At 35.4% G+C, this 25832-nt stretch overlaps 1 protein-coding gene across 2 annotated transcripts; it reads right to left on the bottom strand.

Moving 5' to 3' along the window:
* Nucleotides 1–2757: 2757 nt before the first annotated feature.
* Nucleotides 2758–4359, bottom strand: LOC117132722 (indole glucosinolate O-methyltransferase 4-like). Of its 2 annotated transcripts, none has more exons than XM_033287558.1 (4): nt 3893–4359; nt 3429–3739; nt 3284–3348; nt 2758–3187 (listed from the first exon to the last, which is right to left on the bottom strand). In XM_033287558.1, exons 1-4 carry the CDS (start codon nt 4357–4359, stop codon nt 2888–2890), a joined length of 1143 nt encoding a protein of 380 aa, XP_033143449.1. In that variant the 3' UTR covers nt 2758–2887. The 2 variants fall into 2 exon arrangements, with proteins under 2 accessions (XP_033143449.1, XP_033143450.1); XM_033287559.1 differs by having other exon boundaries at nt 2906–3165.
* Between the last annotated feature and the right edge of the window lie 21473 nt (nt 4360–25832).

Here is a 25832-nt window from a genome sequence, read left to right as displayed (position 1 = left end):
AACTCGTAAGTTGGCTTTCGCCGCGTTTTAGACCCTTGGGCCATTTTCGGCGAAAACGTTTTCACGATTTCTTTTGAAAGAATAACCTTCAGTACGACGCCGGTTTTACGAAATATTACAAATCAATCGTATAGTCAAGACAAAGATGGTGTTAAGTTTAACCTTTATCGTCTTATACGATCGATCTGAACTTGTACGAGAAAATAAGTCTTTGTTGTTTTTTCCGTAAAGTTTCAACGGTAACACTGATCGTGACGAAACAAGAGACAGCTTGACCGAGACCCGAAGGGGGGTGTTTCGGAGACGAGAATGCATGATTCTGGACTGATCCAACTCGCCTTTGGGTGAATTGGATAAGACTGATCCAACTCGCCCAACGGCGAGTTAGATTGGTCGATCCAACTCGTCGTTGGGCGAGTTGGATATGGTTAGTCCAACTCGGCGTTGGGCGAGTTGGTCTCAGCCTATCTAACTTCTCCGATGGGTAGGACGATGCTGGCTTAGTTGTTCCGATGCTAGGGCATTGTTCGTTCGATGGGTTGAGTGGTCCCTTGCGAGGAACTTGTCGTGCAATAATCTTAAAAATACGAAGTTTTAGTTTTCCGTATTCTTATTTTCTTTTTAGAAAGGTTTCTCGGAAACTTTACGACATTGATTTCGTCGTTGCCGATTTTGATCCCTACACTCTACATATTCAGTATTTAAATTAGAGGCTGCTCTTTAAGTATTGTAAATATGTAATCTCTGCATGTTCAGTATTTAAATTAGAGGCTGCTCTTTAGTATTGTAAATATGTAATCTGTTATGAATAAAAAAGTAAGGAATCTATTTTCTTCTTCTTAACTCTGTCTCTCAGTTTCAAATCTCTAGTTCTCTTTCTCTAAAGAATTCACTATCTATCTCCTTTGTTCTTCATTTTCTAACATGGAACTTGGGTGATGTATTACTATTATTTTTTTCTAGATCTGAACTGCTTGCCAATGTTTCTGAATATTATCTTTGAAGCTTAAGCTTAATCAAATATTATCCGAGAATTAACCATTGTTATGTGCATGGAACTCTCCATGTTCAAATCTGCAGATGCTTCTGAAAAGTAGAGTGATTGATAACAGAAGTTATGAAACACATGTGATTTCAAAACTTTAATTAAATTTTATTTCAGTAATATATTTAACCAATTTTTGATTAACGTTTAGAATTAATATGTCAAGAAACTTTTTTTGTTCTTTGGAATAAAATGCCGCGTAACATTTTAAATTAAAGTACTTTTTTTAACACCCAATAAAGTACAATTGATTAAACAACAACAACAACAACGCTTACGAATTGATTACAATTATTCACCTTCTTGACACTAATCAATCACCACAATCTTGAAAACGAAAAAATAACCATCAACGGTAAACCATACTACACACTTAATAAAGAAAACCATTGAGAACAAAGAAGCTTCTTAGGTTTGTGGTCTTCACAAGGACGGGATGAAACTTCTTTCGTAACATCCCTTATATATTAAAGGAGAAGCATTGTAATAAATGCATTCACACTATAATAGACACGTGGCAGCCTCACAATGATTTGATAATAAATATGCTAACGCGTTCACACTATATTCATAAATGTGTTCACACTATATACTTTGTATTTTTTTTAATATAAAACTCATATGCATGGTTCCAATAAAACTTTGGATTTTTTGGTTCGAATCAAAACAAATAACGAATCAAAAGCTAAACTATATATATATATATATATATATTATTTTTATTGTTTACCGATAAAGTTGGGCAAAATATTTATAAGTTTTGATTCAATTCGTTATCCGTTTTGAATTGAACCAAAAAATATAGATATCCGTAACTCTACGAAGCACATCAATTACTAAAATACAATTAAAAAAAACAAATCACAAATACCAATATTTTTAGGAGTGATTATCAAATTCGATCTGTTATATGCATATATATACACATATATGTACATAATTATATATATATATACATGTTATATATATTATAATTTATATAAGTTTTACAATATTTTTATGAATTAAATTTATTTTATTAGGTATTAATATTTAAAAAGTAAATAATATTTTATTTTTGTAATAAAACATTATTATTAAACTTTTCAATTATTTTAAAATTTTTATTTACGGATCAAATCGGATATTCTTTAAAATTCTAAATCATTTCGGATATCATAGTCACCGACTATCCAAGTGTTTAAAGATTGAATAGACATGAATGCCTCCAAATACTCGGATATTCGACATGTGCCAGCTCTATTTACGGATAGAGTTGATTTTTTATATGAAAAAAATTCACTAATGTCAAGGCCTTTTTAATTTTTAATTAATTTTAATTTTATCTTTCATGTATTATTTAGAACAAAAATGTCATTTAATATTAATTAAAAATATATTTATATATTTGTCATTTATTTTTATATACTTTTACATACACATACATGTGCACCGCACTTTATAAGTATTTACCACAACTGAAGTATCTATTTTTTTTTTTGGAAGTTGAAATATTTTTTTCTTATTGCTTCTTTCACTACCGACCAAATTGTAGTGAAATGATTAGTCTTAATAATTTTTTTTCTTTTTCTTGAATTATTATCCGTTTACAAACTATAATATAAAACCGTTGGTTCGACATGACGATTATCTAAAATTTATAACATAAAAATAAATAAATAATAATAATTTTTGGTTTTTACCGAAAAACTAAAAAATCAAACATTCTAACAGAATAAACCAAAAAATCATTTAAAACCGAACAAATATCCAAATTAAACATATTTAATGTGTTTTTATTTAAAATAACAAAACTAATCATCACATCCCGCGCAAGGCGCGGGTAATTACCTAGTTTTTAATCTATTTGTGGAGCTCAATAATACAATATGAGTAGGCATGACATTTGATTTCACAACGAACAAAACCCGAATCACAGGCTAGATTCTTGATCTGGGAGAAAGACCTCTCCTTACCACCCGAGCATTGGGTTAACATAAACATGTCCATGGCATACACAATGTTCGAAGAGAAGTCGTTGATCTTTGTATTTTCGGGAGTAGTCATTTCGACTATTATCACTTTTCCTCCCTCAGAAAGACTTTGCCAGCAATTTTTTAGAATTTTTATACAATCTTCATCTGTCCAATCATGTAGTATCCACTGTCAAATTATCCATTTTATTTCATAGTCAATATCTATCTTAAACATTGAAACTAATGATTTGTTATTAAAAACTAAGCGTATATTTGAAGTTACTTTCAAGAAGATGGCATCTCCGTTTGGAATTTCTTTAAACATATCTCCTGAAACATTCTCCACTCCTATATAAATTAAATAAAGTTATCAAAACTAGCAATTCAATATAATTAATTTTAATAAAATCGCTTATATATTGTTATACCTGGATAAACAGAAGGATGGGCTAATACTGAGGGTAGGTCAAAATTGATGCCTTTGATGTGAGGATACTTGGAAAGCACTAGATTTATAACAGTTCCAATTCCTCCTCCAACATCCACTAAAGTATTTACATCTTCAAATCCTCTATAAACTTCTAAAACTTTCTTCATGGTGAGGGTAGAAGATTCTGACATTGCTCGGTTAAACAGCTCACCGAACGGTTCCTTTGAACCAATGTATTCAAAGAGTTTCATGCCATGAGCAGAGGTGAATGCATCTTTTCCTTCTAAAACCATATCTTTGAGATGAGTCCTGTTATGAATTAATAATTAACTTTTGACTGACCAGTATATTAGAAGGTTTAGTAGAACGGGCATGGGTTTATTATAATTTGGTTTGTTTGTGAAAAAAATAAAGAACTTGGTACTTTTTTGTATGAATGTTAAGAAAGTCGTAGTTACTAACCAACTCTTAAAATAGACTTCGCTTAGGGCAACCATAAACAGAGACGCGAGAGAACCTGAGCCTTCTCCACGGTTTAAGAAAAACATGCAAACCGGTTCAGAAGCATATAGCCTCTCACCATTTCCGGTTTGACCGTTCTCTCCGGCTTCAACCATACGGGACATCAAGATCGAATGACTGGCTAGTAAAACCAGCATCCGGTCCAATAAAACCGGTGCCTTCGGGTTGGTGGGTTTTGTTGGGAGACGAAGTGCAATATCAGAAGCCGAGAGCCATACACCTTGTGCAGCTACGATCGTGTCAATAACGCCAAGTTCCAAGGCGGTTTTGAAAACCATAGGGAATGTAACGGAGTACAAGATCCGCTCTGCTTGTAAGCTCAATGTTTCTTCATCAAATCGTTCTTCTTCTTTAATAAGACTGAGTTTAGTGGAAGTGGTTAAGGGATCTGGGAGATAGTTTGTCATTCTTGAAAAGTTGAGGATTTATGTGGATCGTTAGAGAAAATTGGTTTCAACATTCACAGTTAATGTCATTTTATACACATGAGTGGTCTACTGGTAGGTAGGCTTTGAGAAGCTAAGCGATATGGGTTCAAAACAACCCCACCACACTAACTAAACATATGTGGTCACACGGGTATGAGATCATATTTTGGATTTCACTTGAATATCATAAAAAAGAATATATTTGTAGGTTACACCTCCTTTTAGAAATTAGTCTAACATCTTCCACAGGTTCATTGTATCCCATGTTTATAAAATAAATTCAAACCCCTAAATTTACTCTAGATTATGTGTTTTAAAATGATGTATATTTTTTTATTTTCGCTAATACTAATAAAACATATTAAATGATAGTATTAAAATGAATAATAATTTTTATTATTTATATCTCATAACTCTAAACCAATAAGAATTTAACTAATGCAATTAAAGTTTTTTGAAGTTCATAATGAATCATTATTGGTTGATAAAAATGTATTGAAAATAGAAAAAAAAATATCTTTGAAACAATTTTTCTTTTATAAAAACATGTATCTTTATGAAATGGAGGAAATCTAATATAAGGATGTATAATTAAATCGATGTCTGGATCTTTTTATGTCAGCCATTCAATAGTTAAGTTTGCCAAGCAAAAATTATCCCAAGAATTTAGTCCATGTAAATAAACATTACTGAAAATCTGGTACGATGGGTGTAGGGGTGGGCACGGAGCGAATAATACTATAATTTTATTTGTGATTTTTTTCATACAAGGAATATTTATTTTCCAATTTGCTTTACTTCGAAAATATGTATCTAATTTTCGGATATCCAAAAAAACATAATGAATATTTAGAAATATTTACAGATAACTCAGGTACTTTATTTAGTACAAGTAAATCTAGAAAAATCTATACAAGTTTATTTTAAAAATATATCTTGCATAAAATAAATTAAAAAGTAAAAATTAGGGAAACTATATGTTCCGTAAATTTTAAAAATTAATTATTTTTTATAAGACAAATTTTTACAAAAAATAAATTAGTTTTTTGTAAAAATGTTATAGACCTTTCTTAATTTAAAAATTTTATAAGTAATTTTTTTACCTCACAATTAATAAAATTATATGTTAAAATAATAACTATATAAAATCATATATTTGAAACTTTATATTTAATTGTAGATAAAAATCTATCTGTATAAGAGCTGGAGTGGATTTTTGCCGCTAAATATTTTAGTATTTGTGATTTGCTACATTTTTAAACAAATATTGATTTTTAATATATGTTTTATTCCGAAGAATTTTGGATATACGGATTTTTTCGTTCGAATCGAAATAAATAACGAATCAAATAAAATTTAATAGATAAAATGTTAGCCTAATAAGGAGATATGAAGACCTTAAAGCAGGTCATGAGCTGTTAACATTTATAGATGCTTTCTCGGAGTATAATCATATCATGATGCATCCCGGCGATACAGAAAAAACTGCATTCATCAGTGATCGTGAAACTTATTATTACAAGATGATGCCTTTCAGACTAAAGAATGCAAAATCAACTTATTAGAGATTGGTCAATAAAATGTTAGCCACCAAGCTTGGTTTCACTATGGAAGTGTATATCTACGACATGCTGGTAAAATCATTAATTGTTGCCGATCACATTACTCATATGAACGAATGTTTCCACATCCTCAAAGAGTACAACACGAAGCTCAGTCCGGCCAAATGTACTTTTGGATTTGTCTCCAGCGAGTTCCTAGGGTACATTGTCACTCAGAGAGGGTACATTGTCACTCAGAGAGGTATCAAGGCAAATCTAAAGTAGATCTCAGCAATCCTCAATCTTAATTGATTAATCTCACGCTCCACCGACAAATACCTACATTTCTATGACCTCCTTTGAGGAAACAAGAAACTTATCTAGAATGACGAGTGTGAGGAAGGATTTAGACAGCTGAAGAAATATCTGACAACTCCAAATATACTAGCCAAACCCAAAGAAGGAGATACACTCTATCTTTACATTTCAGTTTCCTCCCTTGCGACTAGTAGCGTCCGCATCAAAGAATATTGGGGTAGGGGGGAGAAGAAGCCCATTTTCTACACTAGTAAACGAATGACTGATGCTGAAACACGACACTCGAAAAAGGGCTCTAGCAGTCATTACTTCGGCGATAAAACTTAGGCCGTATTTCCAGTCTAATTCTATTATCATCCTTACTAATCAACCGCTTTCAAATTATTATGCATAATACTAACCAATCCGCCAGGTTGACGAAGTGAGCTATCGAGCTTAGCGAACGTGATATCAGCTAAAAATCCAATCAGCAGAAAAGTCACAAGTCCTCGCAGACGTCATTATCAAGTTAGCTCATAAACTAGAATATAATCTGATCCTTCCTAGGAAGAACTGGATCTTACATGTTGACGGATACTCATCCAATAAAGGATTTGGGGTCAGAGTTCATCTTCAGTCTCCAACTAGGCAACTCATCTAGTAGTCATTTTTCATGGGGTTTGCGGCATTAAAAAATGAACCTGAGTATGAGGCCATTATTGCCGAACCTTAGTTACAAAAAGCGGTAAAACCAAAACATATACATGCTTATTGAGACTTTGAACTCTTTATCAATCAATACAGTGGATATTACAATACTAAGAACAAACGTATGGACGTCTACCTCAAATTCATCCAAGATCTTGCAAAGGACTTCAAGTTTTCGAACTAACAAAGGTTCCCCGAGAAGAAAACATACACGCAGATCCACTTGCTGCATTGGGGAGTAATCCCAAAGATCAGATACATGTGACCACTTTGGTAGATAGAATAGAGAAGCCGAGCATCACATTGACCGACGAGAAATCTGAAATCGTTGCTCCCACCGTGGAAGAAACTGACATGGATATTGATATGGACACTTTTAATGAAGACGTCAATGACGCCACTGTAGTAGAGTGGAGGCTTTCGATCTTATGATACCTCACTGACTGTACATTTCCTGACGATAAATGGGAATCTCGTAGACTCAAAACGCCAAGTGCCCACTACGTCGTCATGGATGAGAAACTTCGTTGGACAGCCACTAAAGTCCTATTGACATGCATTCATGGAGAGAAAACAAGGTTGGTCATCGCTGAGACTCTTGAAGGAGAGGAGGCAACCATTCTAGCGGTCGAGCTTTGACTTTATGGTTAAAGTACTCATTCATTTATGGCCAGCGATAGTAGCAGATTGCAAAGATTATGCTTCTAAAGGTCATAAACGTTAATAGGCATGGTCCATTCACTTTCCAAACGAAGTGTTAGGTATGATGGCAACACTTTACCCATTCATACGGTAGGCAATAAACATAGTTGGCCCCTTGTCGAGCTCAAGCCAACGACATTTCCTACTCGTGATGACTGACTACTTCACAAAATGGTTGGAGGCAAAAGATTTTGTTCAGGTCACATACAAAGAAGTGCAGAACATCGTCTAGAAGTACATCATCTGCATGTACGAACTTCCGTACGATTTCGTCACTGTTAATGGATCTCAGTTCACTTCCAACAAATTCCGAGGATTCTGTGAAAAAATGAAGGATTCGCCTGAGCACATCCACGTTGATATACCCTCAAGGTAGTGGTCAAGACAAAGCAACCAACAAGATCATCATCGATGGAATTTGACGATCTTATCCTTTATATCTATGGCTAAGTACGCACTCATTCCTACCACTCAATCTCGATTGTCTTTCTCGATGTCGATCACGATGATTTCATCCTTTTGTGAATAAATTTTCTCAATAGGTTTGGCAGCTATTTAGACAACAAAATTTGCCTTCTATAGATTCATCTCTGTGTTCAAGAGGTTTCTAGCAGCTTTCTGATCTCCCTTAAGGTTGAATGTTCTCCGGTTTGCAGTTGGGAATTTGACACATTGGTAGTATTTATAGGCAATGACTCTCACTGAATGACTCCATAGAGTTCCAAGGATTGTGTTCCATGGTGCTGGAGTGCCGATGACAGAGAAATTGACAATTTTCTTGTATTCCTCCGGCGAAAACATTAAGGCAGATTATTCGTGCCTGAATGACTCCATAGAGTTCCAAGGATTATGTTCCATGGTGCTGGAGTGCCGATGACAGAGAAATTAACAATTTTTTTGTATTCCTCTTTATATGTAGACTGATCATTCATGCTGAGCTTTCGGCAAAGGTCAACTGTGTTAAGATGCGACATGTTAAGATGCGACATGTCGTCGCCATGATTCTCCGTGCCAATATTTGGCAAAGATCGAACCTTCCAGGTTGGGAAACCGTAATTTTTTTATTGTTTGTGCCAATTTTTTGACGAACATTATCAGTTTGCTGAGTAGCAGATGTTGCTAGCCCTCGTCGATACGCTTTTAATTTTGCTTGAGCTTATCACGTAAATCTCGGATCTGTGAGCCATCTTTGGATGACGAAGAAAGTCATATGATGGTGTTGATACGTCGATTAATATATGGTCTCTCTTCTTCGGAGATCTGGACATTGTGATGGCGACGTGTAACTTGCTTGTGTTCTACATGAAGCTCTTCTTGTGTCATGTCCTAAGACTTTTGATTTCTCTTCTCTTGCTTTTGGTCCAAATCCTATTGTTCTTAGTAGGTCGAGCTTTCAGTGTTTTGGGATTTACATATTCATTGGTGAACGCTGCCTTTAAGGCTTCCTTGAATTGTTTGCATTCCTTAGTGATGTGTCCTTATGATATGTGATAAGAATAGAACTTGGTTCCATCAAAGGCCTCAGGATATGATCCTTAGGAAGTTGTACCATGAGGAATGCTGAATGCTTGAGGAGGTAACCCATCTATCTCATTCTTCCAAACATTCCATGGGCTCTCCTGTGCTATAGCAGCCGAGTCAAAACCCGCATTCTCGAAGAAAAAAGAGATGTTGTTTTTATTTTTATCCAACTTGTTGTTAGAATGTTGTATGGGTTCTTAGTAGGTATGGTTTCTTAGTAGGTGTTCGCCGATTTTGTGGCTACTTGTTTCATTTCTGATTGCTTGCGCAGGTTGTTCTGCTTAACTTCTTCCATCATGATAAAGCTATTAGCGCGATGGAGGGTGTCTTGCAGGCATATGGTCTTGTTTACACACATGTCATCTTGAAATCTGAATTGATCTAGAGTGCCTTGTGCTAAGCTTTCATTGTTGTGTAGTTTGGAAAGTGCACTATGGAGACTACTGCCTTGAATTTTCCATGAACTCCATGAATCCTTCTTCGGGACCTTGAGACATCTTCCATAGATCGGATGCAGATGCTCCTTGACGAGTAAACATTATGTAATGCTTTAAGGAACTGGTTGAAAGATCATGGAAGTTGCTGATATAATCTCCGACCAGTCTAGAGAACTAGGTTAAGGCAGGTCCGTTGAGACTTTCTGTGAAAAATTGACAATATCCGGTGTATTTCTCTTCTTCGGTGAATTATGCTCGCCTCATGGCAATGTTGAATGCAAACATAGCTTGTCTGTCTGGCGAACCTTGACGTCGTGATTTCCTAGTAAAAGGGGTTTTTAGGGTTGCAACAAGAACATGTTTGATCTCATGAGAAGAACTAGTGACTCTATGATCCTTGAATTGATATTTTGCATCAAGCTCTTGATCTCGATTTTCTGAGCTTTCGTTTGATCGGTTCCTTGAGTCATAGGTTTCTGGTACGGAAGATCTGTTTCTTATGTGTCGTAGGATCGGCGGCTGGTGGTTTGATGGTGGACGTTATTTCGGCGAGATACTTTTTGGTTATCTTTTTTGCTTTGTCTTGACAAGTTATACGATCCATTATGCTCTTCATCATCTCCATTATGACTGCGGTATCTAGAACCTGCGGATTTGTATCCATGCCGGTGACGTTACTTATAGGCATGTTGATCTTTTCTTACCGTTACTTTCTAATTCCCCACAAATAGTGCCAATTTTTGTTATTCTTAAATTTACCCTTGAGCTACTCTGCAATTTCATAGTGTGATGTAGTATATAGATAGATCAATAGCCGAAAGTAGTAAATAAACCAATGAATTTCTTTGTAAAATAAATGTGGAAAATACTAGATCCATGAAAATCAAACAGGTACGTCAGAATTGCAAATAATAGAATGCTACAGATTAATCAAGAATAGTTATGAACTCAGATCACAATTATCAAATAAACTAGCTCTCGCTGCAGAGAAAATCCATGTCTAGATCCTAGAATACTAAATCTCTTTGTGGATTCATAAAGTTAAGACAAGCATTAAGAACAATATCATAAGTTCACTAAATCCCTAAACAAATCTCTTTACAAATAATAATTTTTCTCATCAAAGATAATTTCATGTAATCAATCATGATATCACATCTAATCAATTATCCTACAATCAGGATTCTAGTTAATTACTCTAGAACTCAACTTTATAGACAATTTGTGATGACAAAATCAATGGATAACCCTAGCAATTCTATCAATTTAGCAATTCATCATAAACCTTAGAAATCCCTAAATCTAACATGGTGATTACTCTGAGATAATCAAAGGAAGCATAATCAAAGTATGAAGAAATTGCATTAAGATAAATATAGAAATAATGGAGTTCCAAATTAATCTATGAATGAGTGTTGATCTTTCTCTCAAAACCCTCTATAAGTAAATTAAGCGTAGCTTAAATAATGCCTTAAAGCATATATAATATAAGTCTAAAACACGTTCAGAGACTTCTTTGCAAATAAGAAAAACCTATGAGCTAAGATACCATTTCTTAAACATCATTAAATTCGTGTCGGTTGCTTGATCCCAACGGGTGTCGACCAACACAAAGGGTGTGTTGGTCGACACCATCTTCAATAATCGACTCTGACTTGTAGTTTTAATGTCACATCTCTCAAAGCTCCAAATCTCCAAAGTGCTCTAAAATGCATCTGAACCTGCGAAGATTGTAAAACAAACTCGAAACATATTATATAGACTCTAAATCAGACTTGTTTAATGGTTAAAACCCACAAAAGCATGATATATCAACTCCAGGCTTATCATTTACGTAACCTCACGCAAAACAGTCTAAACCTATGGAAGAGGTTTGCAAACGCAGGAACTCACTTACTCTTTAGAACCACTAATGTCACATCTACAATGTTGCAAGCCACAACATATAATATCAAACGGAGAAAGTACTTTCATGTATTCGACGTCTGCTTAGCAAACTAACCATCCAGCCCACAGCTCACCAGATATCTCCTCTACTGACCTCATTTTAGAGTTTAAAGTACAGTCTCAACTTGGGCGTATTGATTAAAAGACATATGGTCTCTTACACATGGAATCTATGTTCTTAAGGTTATAGTAGATTGCATCTTGCCATGCTTTAGAAACATAGCCACTTTAAGTGAACTTTGGGTAAATAATTGCGTTGTATCTATTTTCTAGTATTTTTGGTATTTTTCTTATCATATTAACGAAGTTGTCGATAAGTTTGTGTGTTTAATTTTGTTCTGTCATATCAGCCACCAACTCTCAACACACGTTTTAAATAGGCACAACGTATATCTCTGACATATCCCTTTCTAATATACGTGTAACCTCGTGGACCTTACCAATTTATATTTCGTGTGATCCATAATAAAGGTCCTAGTTTCTCTATGCATATAGAGACCAAACACACCACAAATCTTATATATTAGTTAAGAAGAATTACAATCTTTGAATTACAATCTTTGAACTATGTCATCTGACATGACTATAATGATTTTTAGAATATTAAAAAAAAGGTTTGTCCATATAATATATTATATACCTTTCATAAAACTAATTATATAATTAAATATAAGTATATCAAACAATTTTCTTTCTTTCATTAAATAAAAACTATGAAATTACCGAATATAAGTAAAATATATATAATAATTAGTAGTTCTAAATAATAAATGTTTAATAATGATTTACTAGGTATTTTGCCCGCACATGCGGACATTATCTTCTTACGAATAATTTTTGGTTTATGTCTTATTAATTCAAAAACTAATATAATAAATAATTATTAATGATTTAACAAAAAAATTAAATCAAACATTATATATATATATGATAAATATTTCCATCAAAATATATATGTTTATTATTGTGATAATTTTTTTAAATCACTTCTATATTAGAAATATTTTTGAATATATTTTATACAAATATTTTGATATATTAATATTTAATTATAAATGGTTATGTATCTTAATTTTTTATAATAAAAAAATATTTCCAGATAACAAAAAAAAATATATATATATAATAATTATCTTATTTATTTTCAAAAATATATGTTTTTATTTTGATTATTTTATCATATTAGTTTATAATCAATTAGCTAGTATAACTTATAATTTATTATTATTAATATACAATTCTTTTAAATTATATATTTAGAAAAAATACTTAAAATCATGAAAAATACGACACACAAACAAAATCAGTTTTTGATTGATTAATATTTAATTAGAAATTGTTCTATGTCTTAATCTCTTATAATAAAAAAGTTAATTTTTCGGATAACAGCAAAATATATATATATATAAGAATTATCTTATTTAAAAATATATTTTTTAATTTTGATAATTTATCATATTAATTTATAATCAATTTAGTAATATAAAATATAATCCAATATTATTAAAATAATATATATATATATATATAATAGTTTTCTCACATGATCTGTTGTATGTTGCTGTTTCCAGGGTAACGTCAAGAGATGGATTAAGAATTTTGATCACAGATGAGAAGGGAATACCACAGAAAAAGACCTTCAATGTCGTTTATAAGGAGATCTTTCAAAGTGTTGAATTGTCAGACTGATACTACTCATCGCTTTTATGCTTCTGTTTTATATTACAAGATTCTGGTTTTGTTTTAGAGTTAACTCAGTTTTTTTTTTGCCTATGGCTTCTTTTTTGTATTACAATATGATCTGGTTTAGTTTTCGAGTAAAGTCAGTTTGTTTGGGCCTTTACGCTTCTCTTTTTTATATTACAATGGTCTATGTTTATTATTTACGAGTGATTTTGTTTTGTAACTGAGTTTTTTTATTTATTTTCATAATATGAAAATATTTGGTGTATGATCGAAGTTGATTATCTTGAGTATATAAACATGTTTGTGATTTAGAAATATACAACATATATTAAAAAAAAAAATTATGTTTACAAATATGATATTTGAACCATGGGTTGTTTTCCTTTCGAATTTGATATTTGATTTTTTACGGTTGGTTTAATTGTTTTCCAGAAAAGGTTTTAACCGGCCAAAGCATGTAGATATTGTTTTTCGAAAATTATTAGGATTGTCCGACCAGTAGAACTCAATGCAAATACAAATTGGTTTCCTTTGCATGTTCTGAATTCAGGGTAATTGAATATTGGAGAAAGGTAAAAACGTTAAACACACAAGTACACATGCAACAAACCACATACAAATATAAAATTCTCAAAAAACATTGATCAACTAAAAAAAATGAATAGATAAGAAATTGGGAAACTACGATTTCTAAATAAAATTGAGAGATAATATGTATTTCTAATCATTTTAGACCCCCTTATTAAACATCTACCATATCTCATAAACAAGATTTTTCCGTTCCGTAATTGCCCCTACTCCTCTATATGCAGGTCTACAGGGAGATGTGTCAGAGTCACTGCCACTTACTGAAAAAGACCTTCCCTAAACTTGACAATGCAGTTACCAAGAGATGTCTTTTGATTTATATATTTTTTAATAATTTTTCAGTTTTTTACTTTTCTCTTCTCTTCTCCTTCACTCTAGTTTTTTTGTTTCCTCTCGTAAACTCAACTTTCTCCAACTCTCTTTCTTTTCTTCCATTGATTTTCTGTATTTTATAATCAATTTATTTTTTTTATAAATCATGATAATTGCTTTTTTAATCCTAATAATTTTTTTTTTCTTGTGAATGTTCTACAATAAAATTGTTCGTGTTTAAGAAGATGATTTGGTAATAATTTAATATCAAAAGAAAAACTGGAGAATTTCAAACTCATGACTATGTTTCTATAACGATCATGAATACTATTCTATAACGGCTAAACAAAACATGTAATTGTTACATCGTTTGGTAGATGTTACATGATTTGGATACATGACTTGTTAGATGATACATTATTTTGGGTAAATGATTTGTTAGTTGTTACATTATTTATTACCAGGTACACAATTTGTTAGTCGCTAAGAAGTGACTTGTTAGATGATACATTGTTTTGGGTAATTGATTTGTTAGTTGTTACCATATTTATTACCAGGCACACGATTTGTTAGTTTGTTACATTATTTGTTATTAACGGCTAACTAACGATGTAGCATTAAATATATTTTGTACCATATGTGTTATTAACGTCTAACAAAGTATGTAGCAATACATATATTTTAATATTATATAGCATATTGTTTTGATCATAACTTTATATATAAATACATTTTCACATTTATATATAATTGTATAAAGTATAATAATCAAAATAAGTCATACATTAATATATTAATAAATACTAAAGTATTGAATAAGAAAAAAAGTTGAGTGTTCAAGAAAATGTGATCACCTTTAAAAAAGTTGTAAAGAAAAAGCTGTCAAAACAACTGTTGATTATGTTGTGTGTCAGTGGACCCAGCTGCGTGTGTCAGTGAACCCAGTTGCATATGTCAGTGGACTTAGCTCACAGTCAGTGGGTGGGTTTGAGAAAAAGGGTAATTTCGTTTGAGGTAAGCTTTGAGCCTACACTATCACTTCGTTCCCACTATTCTATAACGGGCCTGCGTTTTGTATATCCACCTCATTGTCCCAAAAATTGAATACATAAGAAATTGACAAACTCAATTTGTTCACAAACTAACCATATAGATGATTTAATAATAATAAAAAATACAATACACCGTGAATATCTTTAACTATATATTTCTATAGGTAGTGGTGGAGAACATCAGCGGTCGACAGCGATGTGACAGATACCACCGACAATTAGTGAAAATGAGTTTGGCGTCCTCGGCGGAAGGACATTTACCACCGACTGTTAGTGGGAATGAGTTCGGTGGCCTCGGCAGAAGAGTGCTAACAGCACAAATTTATGAAAAAGGCATAGATCTGGAAGAAAAAAATAATGAAGGAGAAACAAGAGGAGAGAAGAGTTACCATGAATTTACAGAAATGACACTTTTAAAGCAACGAAGGGAAGACAAGAAACAGAAACACAGTAATGAAATACAGGATAAAAAAACTTGAATCAGAAAAAGAGTAAAAAAAGGTTCGGAAGAAAACTAACATATAAAAAGAACTTTTCTCTATCGGCTGCAAACGAAGATTTAACTTTGGGTCCGACGTCGTCCAGCGCGTGCGAGCGCGTTCCCGACGTCGGAGCCTTCATCCTCCTCCTTTAGTCTTCTCTGCTCTTTGCTTTACCGAGATCTATCCATTCCTGTCCGCTTTGCTTTTGGCTCTGCCTCTGGAGGTTCTGTTCGGCTCTGTCTCTGCTTGAGTGGAGTCGCCGGCCAGAACGCGAGCTTGCTGGTGTTGGAGTCGTGGTGCATCAGATGTTAGGTGGAGTCGGTTTTTAGGGTTTCTTAAGTGGTTCCTCTTTGTAGATCTTGTATCCGGGTGTTTCGGTGTCGGTGCGGGAGGTTTGGAAACAGGTTTTACCCTCTGTTTCTTCTCTGGGACAAGCAGTAGTGGCCACTGTGGAGGGGGGTGTGAGGCTTAGCTGCGGATGTGGCTCGGTGTGTTGCTTGGGTTTGGGAGTGCTGCCTCTGTTCATTAGAGTCAACCCCGGTGGTTGTTGCTTTTGATGGCCAGATCTTTTTGCGAGCTCAACCTTAGTTTTGAGAGGATCAGAAGGAGATAGATGTATATCAGAGCGATTGCTTCATTGTTGGTTGATTGCCGCCGTCTTGATCGTGATTGTCATGGATTTGGAGTGGTTATTATCCAGTTACGGCTGTGTGAATAAGAAGTTTCCGGGAAGCTTTTATAGGCTTCGCCGTGGGGTGATGGTGCATATGAGGCGCGGGGAGAGCACACTCAAGGTCCAATGGCGAGACTTAGTTGGGATTGAAGGGTGTTTACAGCGGCGGTTAAGGATTCTAACCTCTCTCGATTCAGTTTATATGTTTGGTGATGTTCGTGTGCGTCTAGTCTATCTCGCTGCTCCTCTCAGTTTGTGTTAATTGTTGATGAGTTCTATTTTGGTAAGCTCGTCTTTGAGTGCAAAGTGGAGCACTCCTCTCCTGAAGTTCTGTTTTACTCTCCTGCTTCTCGACATCTTTTTTCTTCGTGTCTTTGTTAGTTTTATGGGTTTGTGTTGTATTCATCTTTTGGCTCCGGGTGGTACATGTTACCTCGCTGGCTCTTGGCTCTGGAAGGGTAGGTAAATGGACATTTTTTTTATTAATTGGCAAACCAGGAGAAAGAACTGCATGGAAAGTCCATATTATCCTTGTTGCAATCGACTGAATCCATCTCTATTTTACCTGCTACCGGCTACTTCCATTAACTGGAATCGTTTGTAAAGTTGTGATCCAAAACAACCCTTCGCAGAAGACTTTTTGTCCATCCCTGTCACTAGAATTCCAAACAGTTAATTTATATGCAATACGTAATCCCACTTTCTGGAAATTCGATTTTCATTCTGATTTTACATACAATGGAGTACATATAGCTGACACAAATCGGAAACCCAGCGATTTTACATACAATGGAGTACATACAACGATTGGATCGTTATTCTCAATACCTTATCTTAAACCCAGAAACACAAAAAAAAACATAAAAGCTTAGATCTTTCTAACATTCTTACAATTACGCTGCTGCAATACCATCAACAACTAACACATAAAACTTCAATTCCCCTGCTGCCATCACCATTGCAGGAAAAAGCTGAAGATCTAATCTTAAAATCAGTGAACCCAGATGTAAAGTTTTTAAATTTTTTTCTTTTTCTTCACTAGAAAGACTCAATTTTTTTCTCTGGGATTGTTGTTATGTCAATATCTTTTCAGGATGGGAGGAAGACACCATAAATAAAAGAGATGACTATCTATAGAGGAATAAGAGATTTAAGAAAGATAAAAAAAAAGAGATGAAGTTTTTATGTACACCATAAATAATGTTGGGTTCGATTTTTCTATAATCATCATAATTTCAAACGTTTGTTTGGAGGATAAAGATAGAACTTTTGTCAGACCTATATCTGAGAGCTTCAGTAAGGTTATTGTTGGGGTTATGGAAAAGGTACAGTAGCTATAGCCATTTAGCTAATTATACCTCTTATTTTGTATATCTAGTGTAAAAACCTAAATTAAAATAGGAAAAAATATGTTAGATTTAATATTCGATATATATCAGCCGCACAGGGTGCGGGCAATTACCTAAGAAGCTTATAATATGTATGTCTAACTAACAACTAAATTTTTTTATATGATTTTAGTTCTTGTTCAATTATTTTTTGGAATGAAGCTCATCATTAATTTGGAACTTCCAGAGATCTTTCTTTGTATTCGTTTGTCCGAGATTTAATTTCAGTTTTTATAGCATTTTTTTTGTTTTTATATCTTAACGATAATCAAAATAAGCTGAAACAAAAATAATTTTATCTTCTTAATCAATGTTTTCAGTTTGGTTTATTTTCGTTCATATCGGTTTTAATTGTCCACCTATAAAGTTTTTATAAAAGAAAATATTGCATCAAGGACGGTATTAGTTTAAATCGAAATTCCCTTTCAGTTGAAACCTGCTGGAATAGTTAGTATATTGACTTTGCGATTTAGGTTTCCTCTTGATTAATTAAATTGAAACATCAACCAAGCAGGCTCAAACACTAAAACATAAATGGGCAATGAGTAATCACTCATCTTCAAACCTAGATTTGTGGATTAATCTCTTCCTTTCACTAAAATAATATATGGATTACGTATTTACGTTAGTTCTCCAAATTAAGAAGCTTAACTCTCTTTGTATATCTACCACATACAAGTACAGAACATTGGTCCCTCTCTTCCACTATCAGTCTCTTCGTTGTGTAAGTACTACTTAATTATAAAGTGCAGTTCACTCACTTTCCAACTCATAGTTACGATTAAGCGTATAATTAAAATTGAACCTAGACACTTTCATATATACAAAAGCATAAATGATTCATGACGTAAGCAAAATTTACTTTAAAAAAGATACAGTACAACCTCCGTAAATTAATAATGTTGAGATTTTTAAATTTTATTAATTTATAGAGATATCAATTTACAAAAGTTTTTTATTTAAATTTTTAATTTTAAGATATATTTATTTTAAGATATATTGGACCATACGAAACTAAGTCACATTTTCATGGTCACCCTACACGAATATGGATTACTTATTTTCGGCTCATTTGAATACCCGGGGAAGGGTCTATCCGTGGACTGCATCTCCCACCCGAAAGTTAAGTATGTGTCTTTAATAGACTCGAGTTTAACCTTTTTGGTTATCAAAAAAATAATATAAATAATTCCATTGAGAATGTAAAATAAATAATATAATAATAGGTTCCTACTTATATAAAATATGTATACATATAAATTATTAATTTATAATTTTAATGGAACCATATAATTATATAGAATTTTCTAAAATTATTATCTTATTATGTTAACGATTTTTGTTAAATTTTGAACCGGTCAAGTTGAAACCAGCGAAATTTATTAATTTGTAGAGATTATTAATTTATCGAGTATTAATATGTAAGGTATTAATTTATAGAGATTTTTGTTTTCTCAATTGATTTCTATGTGTAAGGTACTGATGTTATTTTTAAATTACTATTAAGATTAAGATTTAAGAAAAATATTTATTTATCTAAGCGAGCTGTTGCTGTTTTTCCTATAATGATTACTGAATCAATCGACACAACAATTATATTCGGAACTAACCTTCTGCAAATATGAAGTCATCTTCTTGCTATATGAATGTTATTTGTGGGACTGAATTGACTAAGGTGAAGCGGGTTGGTTTGCCAGATAAACGAGGAATTGATCAGGGTCCTGGTTTTTGGTCAACTATGAATCTTATGCGTTTTCCTGATATGAGAAATTTGTTGTGCTCGAACGTCTAGGGATTTTATTTGCTAAGATGTTGGATTCTGTTTCGTTACAAATTAGTGAAAGAAAACAGTCTTTGACATTATTGAGCTGCTGTTCCACGGGTGTTGCGGTGTGTTTACTTTGAGTTCTGTTGGTGGGAGGAGACTGAACTCGTGTCGTGAGTTGCCCTGAGGACAGGGTCGGTTGTTCGATTGTTCGTGTATGTAGGTACGTCTGTTTGTTAGCTTCGGTTGTGATTAAGGTTGTTGTTCGATGTCCTTAAAGCTTGCGAGGTAGCATGTCCTGGAGTTCTAGTTCGATTCTTTCCCTGAGGACAGGGTCGGTTGTTCGATTGTTCGTGTATGTAGGTACGTCTGTTTGTTAGCTTCGGTTGTGATTAAGGTTGTTGTTCGATGTCCTTAAAGCTTGCGAGGTAGCATGTCCTGGAGTTCTTCTGGCTTCCTCTGATATTTTTGACTCCTTTTGACGTTGGGAACTTCAGGCATTGATGATATGTCGAAGGAACTGCCTTCATGCTGTATAGCCAAGGTCTACCAAAGATTGCATTGAATGGGGCTGGACGGTCTATCACGATGAATTCTACGATTTTTCTGACTTCTCTGGCGGTAACCGCGAGCTCGATTGATCTGAGAGAGTATGTGTTCTCTCCTGCTAAGCCAATGAGAGGAGTTCGCTCTTGTTTTAGGAGTGCTTTGGTGAATCCCATTTTCTTAAATGCTTCGTAGAAGAGGACGTCGGCCGAGCTTCCGGTGTCGATCATTACTCGGGATAGTGTGGGAACCGAAATTTGCACTGTAGATTTACGTTTAAATTAAGAAACTAAGAAAACCCTAATTTCCCAGAGGTCTCGGATCTCTGTGAGGGCCAACGACAAGTGACCAAATATATGTGGAAATCGTGAAAAGATAACAAACGAGTTTAGAGAAAACAATAGATCTTATTTCGAGTCCGCGTAAGAGCGTTGCGATCATTACAAGAGATCATAAAAGCTTTGGCTGCAAAGGCTGTCAGCGAGTTACCTAGTTCTAGCGGCCTAAAAGCTCAAACCTAGTTGAGTCGCAGCTCGATAACAAAAGACAAGATACAGAAAAGGTTTTTGATTGATTTTGGACTGAACCTTGTTAAAAGCTGCCTACGTACCCCTTTCGAGGATCAAGCCGAACGTAGTTCAATTGATAGAGCTGGACAAGAGATCGAACTGCCTGGGCGAGTTCGTCTAGTAATTGAGTGTCAGTCATAGAAACCGAACTTGTCGAGAATAAAGCCTAAAGTTTCTAAGTGCAGAGAATTCTGAGTCTAAGAAGCCCCCCCCCCCCCCCCCCATGCCTCTCGCCTAAGACTCCTTATATACTCGCTCCTAAGTCGGCTTACGCTCTTCCTCTTCTGCCCTTAAGCCGTCATAGCATAAAAATGGAGATATTCCATTTTTCTGATCTTCGTAATTATCTTCAAAATTTCGTACTTATCCGCAGAAACTTGACATTTATCTTTCCTTGCAAACCAAGCGTAAACCGTCATGCGGCTTACGGGCTGTTGGTTAAGAAATCGTAAGTTGGGCTTCGAGTCATGTCTTAGGTCCCTTTGGGCCGTCTTCTGGCTCAAAGCATTTATTACGGCTTCTTTTGATAAAGAACAAACTTTCCGCGGTTTTTACCGCAAAGTTTGATCGTTGACTTAGAATGGCGGAAAACATGAAATGGATTCGCTACGGTCTTTGGGAGATAGCATCCAAGGATAGACGATAATGCATGGACTAGCGTCGTATCGACGTTTCGGAGGAACTCGGTCGCTACGTAGCGACCGAGGGGCACGCGCGCTGTTAAAGGGTGCGATGACTAATTCGACTGACGTATCCCATTTCAGTTTCATCCTGATTCTATACCGATTTAAAGTACGCGATAGGTTCTCGGCTTATACGACTTGTATGGTTGGAACCGAACATCACTCCAAGGACAATTTTTAAGCCGCCTAGAAGTGCTGACCAAAAAATTTTGGGGTTCTTTTATAGCGCAATTATCCTTGTGTCGGATGTACGAGAGTCATCTCTACGAGATGGCTAAGTCTGTTTAGGACGTTAAGAGTTTGTTGTGATCAGCAAGAAACTTAACGATAAAACTACCATTTTGAGTCTTCGCGAACGATATGTTTTGAGAAGATGTTAATGCGTATGACTGTCTGGTCTTCCAAGAAGATGTTTTTATCAAGGAAGGAAATTTCGTCGAATAATGAATCTTCTGGTGTCTGCGACGTCTCGCGATGCTGAAGATTTGTTAATCTTTCGTATGCCGCGTTCGTGCTTGAAATGTTCGCGGGCTTGAAGATGTTTCGCGATGTTGCAAGGGTTTAGTCTTTAGCCCTGCATTTGAGAAACATTCTGGTTTGACTACGGATGTTCGCAGCCAAAATTGTTGTTCCTGTTTGGATGCTAATAATTTGATTTGCGATCGAGGAATTAGGACTGAGGTGTCGCGTAAATTTGTCCATGGGAAGAAGCGTTTTCCTTCATAGTGCTTTGTGAAGTGTTGGCCTTCTGAGATCTATTTCGTGCATTTTTAGGATGTTTCGTATAACTCTAGAAGCTTTGTTACGAATTTTTCCTTACATGCCGTGTATTATGGGTAAAACGTTGCGGGTTTCAAGTGAATTGTGGATCGTATTGAACTTGGTCAATTTTTGAAAAGTTTAGATTTTCGTTAACCGTTTGGTTGTTAGGACTGAGTTTCATTACGAAGAATTTATCATATGATTTCCGACTGTGGGCTATACGATAATTGTTCTCTTAATAGTCACACGACATTTTAAGACAAATCTTAGATTGTCGTTTAGTTGTTAAGTGATAGAGCGATGGTTTCTCAAATAGTTTGGCTTGGCGAGAAGGATGTGTTCACTCAGATAGCCAAGGATTATGTAGGTTAAGGATTAGACCATGGTGCTTTAACATTTAAGGTCATGTTAGTATACAATCGTCCTTTAAAGGTGGTGGAAAATATTTGTTTGGTCCTTTAGTGGAAGGCGTAATTGATCGATGGCCAAAAAAGCGCTTGTCAAGATTGATAGGCCAAGTTTGTCGGGGTTATCCGTGCTAATATGGCCGATAGTCGTAGAAAACGATTCTCCGCTCTAGGTTTCAGTTATACGATGAATATTTCGTATAGTGTGACCTATAGTCTTATGACAATCGAGTCTTTTTGTCTGAGGAAGACGAAGCCCAAGAGGTTTGCTATACAAGACATACTTCTTCATAAGGCATGTTATGTTAACTTTAGAAAGTTTCTTCGTAAGACTTGGTATGATCGTACGAAGGATTTTTCGCGTAAGTAATGGGGACCGGTTTTACGAAGGTTGTAAATCGGTGATACGTATACATATGTCAAAGTAGCGTTGTTTCTGCGGGTTTTACAAGAAACCTTTCTGCTGTGATTTCGATCTTAGGTGAAAGTTGCTTGGAGTTACTCATGGAGTGTTACCAAAGTTTATTTCATTACGATCTAGTGGCATAACGTTTTTCATAGGTTTTGTTTTAGCGGATTCTCATGACACATTCGTTTCTGGAACGAATTGGTCAACCAGAAAGGGATCTAGCTAAACATCGGGAGGAAAGTGTTCCTTTTAATGTGCACGATGCTACATCTATTCTTGAGTTTTCTTCGTCGCAAATTTTTTTGATGCTTTTCCGTGACTTACTTGGTACAACGGAAACTGAAAGAAATGCCTTGGTGATTGAAGATTTCTCGTAGAAAATTTTAAACGAATATGGCTTTCTAAAGCCGGAAAGGGCTTCAATACCTTGGCTAAACGTCGAGTTTCAGTTTGATATTGGTACAGGTTTTCTGTACGCATGATTGCGATAAGAAATCATGTATAGTCTTTGAGATTATGTTCATGATCGTCTGGATATGATGCTGGCGTTTAGACGAATTTTACATTGTCGTTTGCCTATTGGGACGATTTGCTTTGACGAAATCGTTTTCTTGACGATTTGCAAAAGTTTTTGAAGTTTGGGAGTGTACGAGTATAGTATATGTACTTACTCCCCTCTTTTTTACGAAAGAAAACAGTTGAACCGATACTTTGAAGGGTTGTGTACGTTTCTTTTTCTGAGGTTTGGAATGATCGACAATCCGGGACGATTTAAAGACGACGCTTGGACTGTGATTTGGTTGTTTCCATGTTGACGACTTGGAATATGTCGGTTCCAAGAAATTGCTAGTAACAAATTGGTTTTAAGACGACGTTCATGTCTCTAGTTTTTTCTCTCTTTAAGAAGCGGTCTTGATATGCATGGCGATCGTTTCTCGATTTTTGGAGAGTTTAGATCGGTTTGCAAGATCTGGCTGAACAGTTATGGAACGATATATCGAGACAGGAAAAATCGCCTAAGACTTAGTTCGCTAGACTATCCACCTAGGTTTTACGTTCCCTAAAGTTCAATGGCAGTCTCAAAGGCGTTTATATTTCTTAGTTATTTCCTACGAAAATTCCAAGTCTGATTTCAAAAATTTCAAGTCGAAAATACCTTAGTTCTCTCGAAGATGCAGTTTTGTCTCTTCTCAATTTTGCTTGCTCATTTCCCCTTCCTCTTCTAGTGTATGCTCGCCATTTTCGATATTGGTGTTTATCCTTTGAAACTTGTCATTTATCTTCCGAATTTGACTGTTATCTTCTCCTTAAAAACGATGTCAATTTTATAAAATGTTCAACGTAGTCGTATAGTTAAGGCGGCTAAGGTGTTAAGTCAACCGTTGCCGTTTTATACGATCAATCTGAATCCATGCACGAAAACAAGTCTTTGCGGTTTATTTTATTGTAAAGTTTCAATGGTAACTCCAATCAAGACGAAACAAGAGACTTTTCGATCGAGATTTGAAGGAGAACACAAAGATGGAGGTAAGGGCGAGTATGAGAAACCGAAAGAGTTTAGACGAGTCTTACTTGTTTTCGTCGTAAAATTTCAAAGGAAATTCCGATTGAGACGAAACGAAAAGCGTTTCGATGAGGATTTAAAAGAGAACCTAAAGGAGGACCTTTCTGAGGTCTGACAGGTCGCTACATAGTGAGTGGAAGCAAGCCAAGAAAAGTCTTACTTGTTTTCGTCGTAAAATCTAAACGGAAACTCCGATTGAGACGAAACAAAAATCATTTCGATGAGGATTCAAAAGAGAACCCAAAGGAGGACCTTTCTGAAGCCTGACAGGTCGCTATGTAGCGAGTGAAGGTCTGACAGGTCGCTACGTAGCGAGTGGAAGCAAGCCAAGAAGAGTCCTACTTGTTTTTGTCGTAAAATCTCAAAGGACACTCTGATTGAGACGAAACGAAAATCGTTTCGAAGAGGATTCAAAAGAGAACGCAAAGAAGGATCTTTTTGAGGCCTGACAAGTCGCTATGTAGCGAGTGAAGGTTGGCTTCAGCTCGGTCGCTATGTAGCGACCGAGCTATGTTCGTGCTCGGTCGCTACGTAGCGATCGAGCTGTGTGAGTTCTCGGTCGCTACGTAGCGACCGAGCTGTGTGAGTGCTCGATCGCTACGTAGTGACCGAGCTGTGTGCGTGCTCGGTCGCTACGTAGCGACCGAGCTGTGTGTGTGCTCGGTCGCTACGTAGCGAGCTGTGTTCGTGCTCGGTCGCTACGTAGCGACCGAGCTGTGTGCGTGCTCGGTCGCTTCGTAGCGACCGAGCCTTGTGCGTGCTCGGTCGCTATGTAGCGACCGAGCTTGGCTAGAGCTTGATCGCTACGTAGCGACCGAGCTTTGTAATTGATTTGCTGCGCTTCCTTTTTCCGTGATTAACCTAGGGGTTTTCTGTGGTTTTTGGGAGAACAAGTTTTACCCTTCCAAAATGTTTTCGGAAAACTTGTTTTGGTAAAAACCTTACGCATGGAGATTTCTTTTGTTCGGTAATGAGCCAAACTTACGGAGTTTTGATAAGATTTATCGTTTTCCTTCGTGTTTACAGGAAGAAATCGAGAGCTTGTTTTAGTGCTCTTCCTGTGGCGGAAGATCGCGACTAAGTTTTTGATTTTCTTGAACACTACGGCGTTTTCATAAGCGTTGGCCATAGGAGCAGTCAGTGCTGCGAGTTTTTCTTTCATATATCCAGACATCGTTTCGATCAAGCGTTTTGAGGCCATGAGTAAGAGTAATCCGTAACCCCCCCCCCCCCCCCCCTCCTTCTAGCGCCAAACTGTGGGAACCGAAATTCGTATTGTAGATTTACGTTTAAATTAAGAACTAAGAAATCCCTAATTTCCCAAAGGTCCCGGATCTCTGCGAGAGCCAACGACAAGTGACCAAATATATGCGGAAATCGTGAAAAGATAACAAACGAGTTTAGAGAAAACAG

The sequence above is a fragment of the Brassica rapa genome, chromosome A03, assembly GCF_000309985.2.
Source record: "Brassica rapa cultivar Chiifu-401-42 chromosome A03, CAAS_Brap_v3.01, whole genome shotgun sequence".
Classification (NCBI taxonomy): Eukaryota; Viridiplantae; Streptophyta; class Magnoliopsida; order Brassicales; family Brassicaceae; genus Brassica; species Brassica rapa.
Note: the sequence above shows the minus strand (reverse complement) of the source record. Positions and strands in the feature narration are given on the sequence as shown.

Excerpts from the sequence above, each read along its gene's own strand:
- LOC117132722 (XM_033287558.1), bottom strand. The coding sequence starts at position 4,359 with ATGACAAACTATCTCCCAGATCCCTTAACCACTTCCACTAAACTCAGT. Across the intron at positions 3,740-3,892 it reads GAAGTCTATTTTAAGAGTTG|GACTCATCTCAAAGATATGG; the intron begins GTTAGTAACTAC and ends AATTCATAACAG. Across the intron at positions 3,188-3,283 it reads GAGATGCCATCTTCTTGAAA|TGGATACTACATGATTGGAC; the intron begins GTAACTTCAAAT and ends ATAATTTGACAG.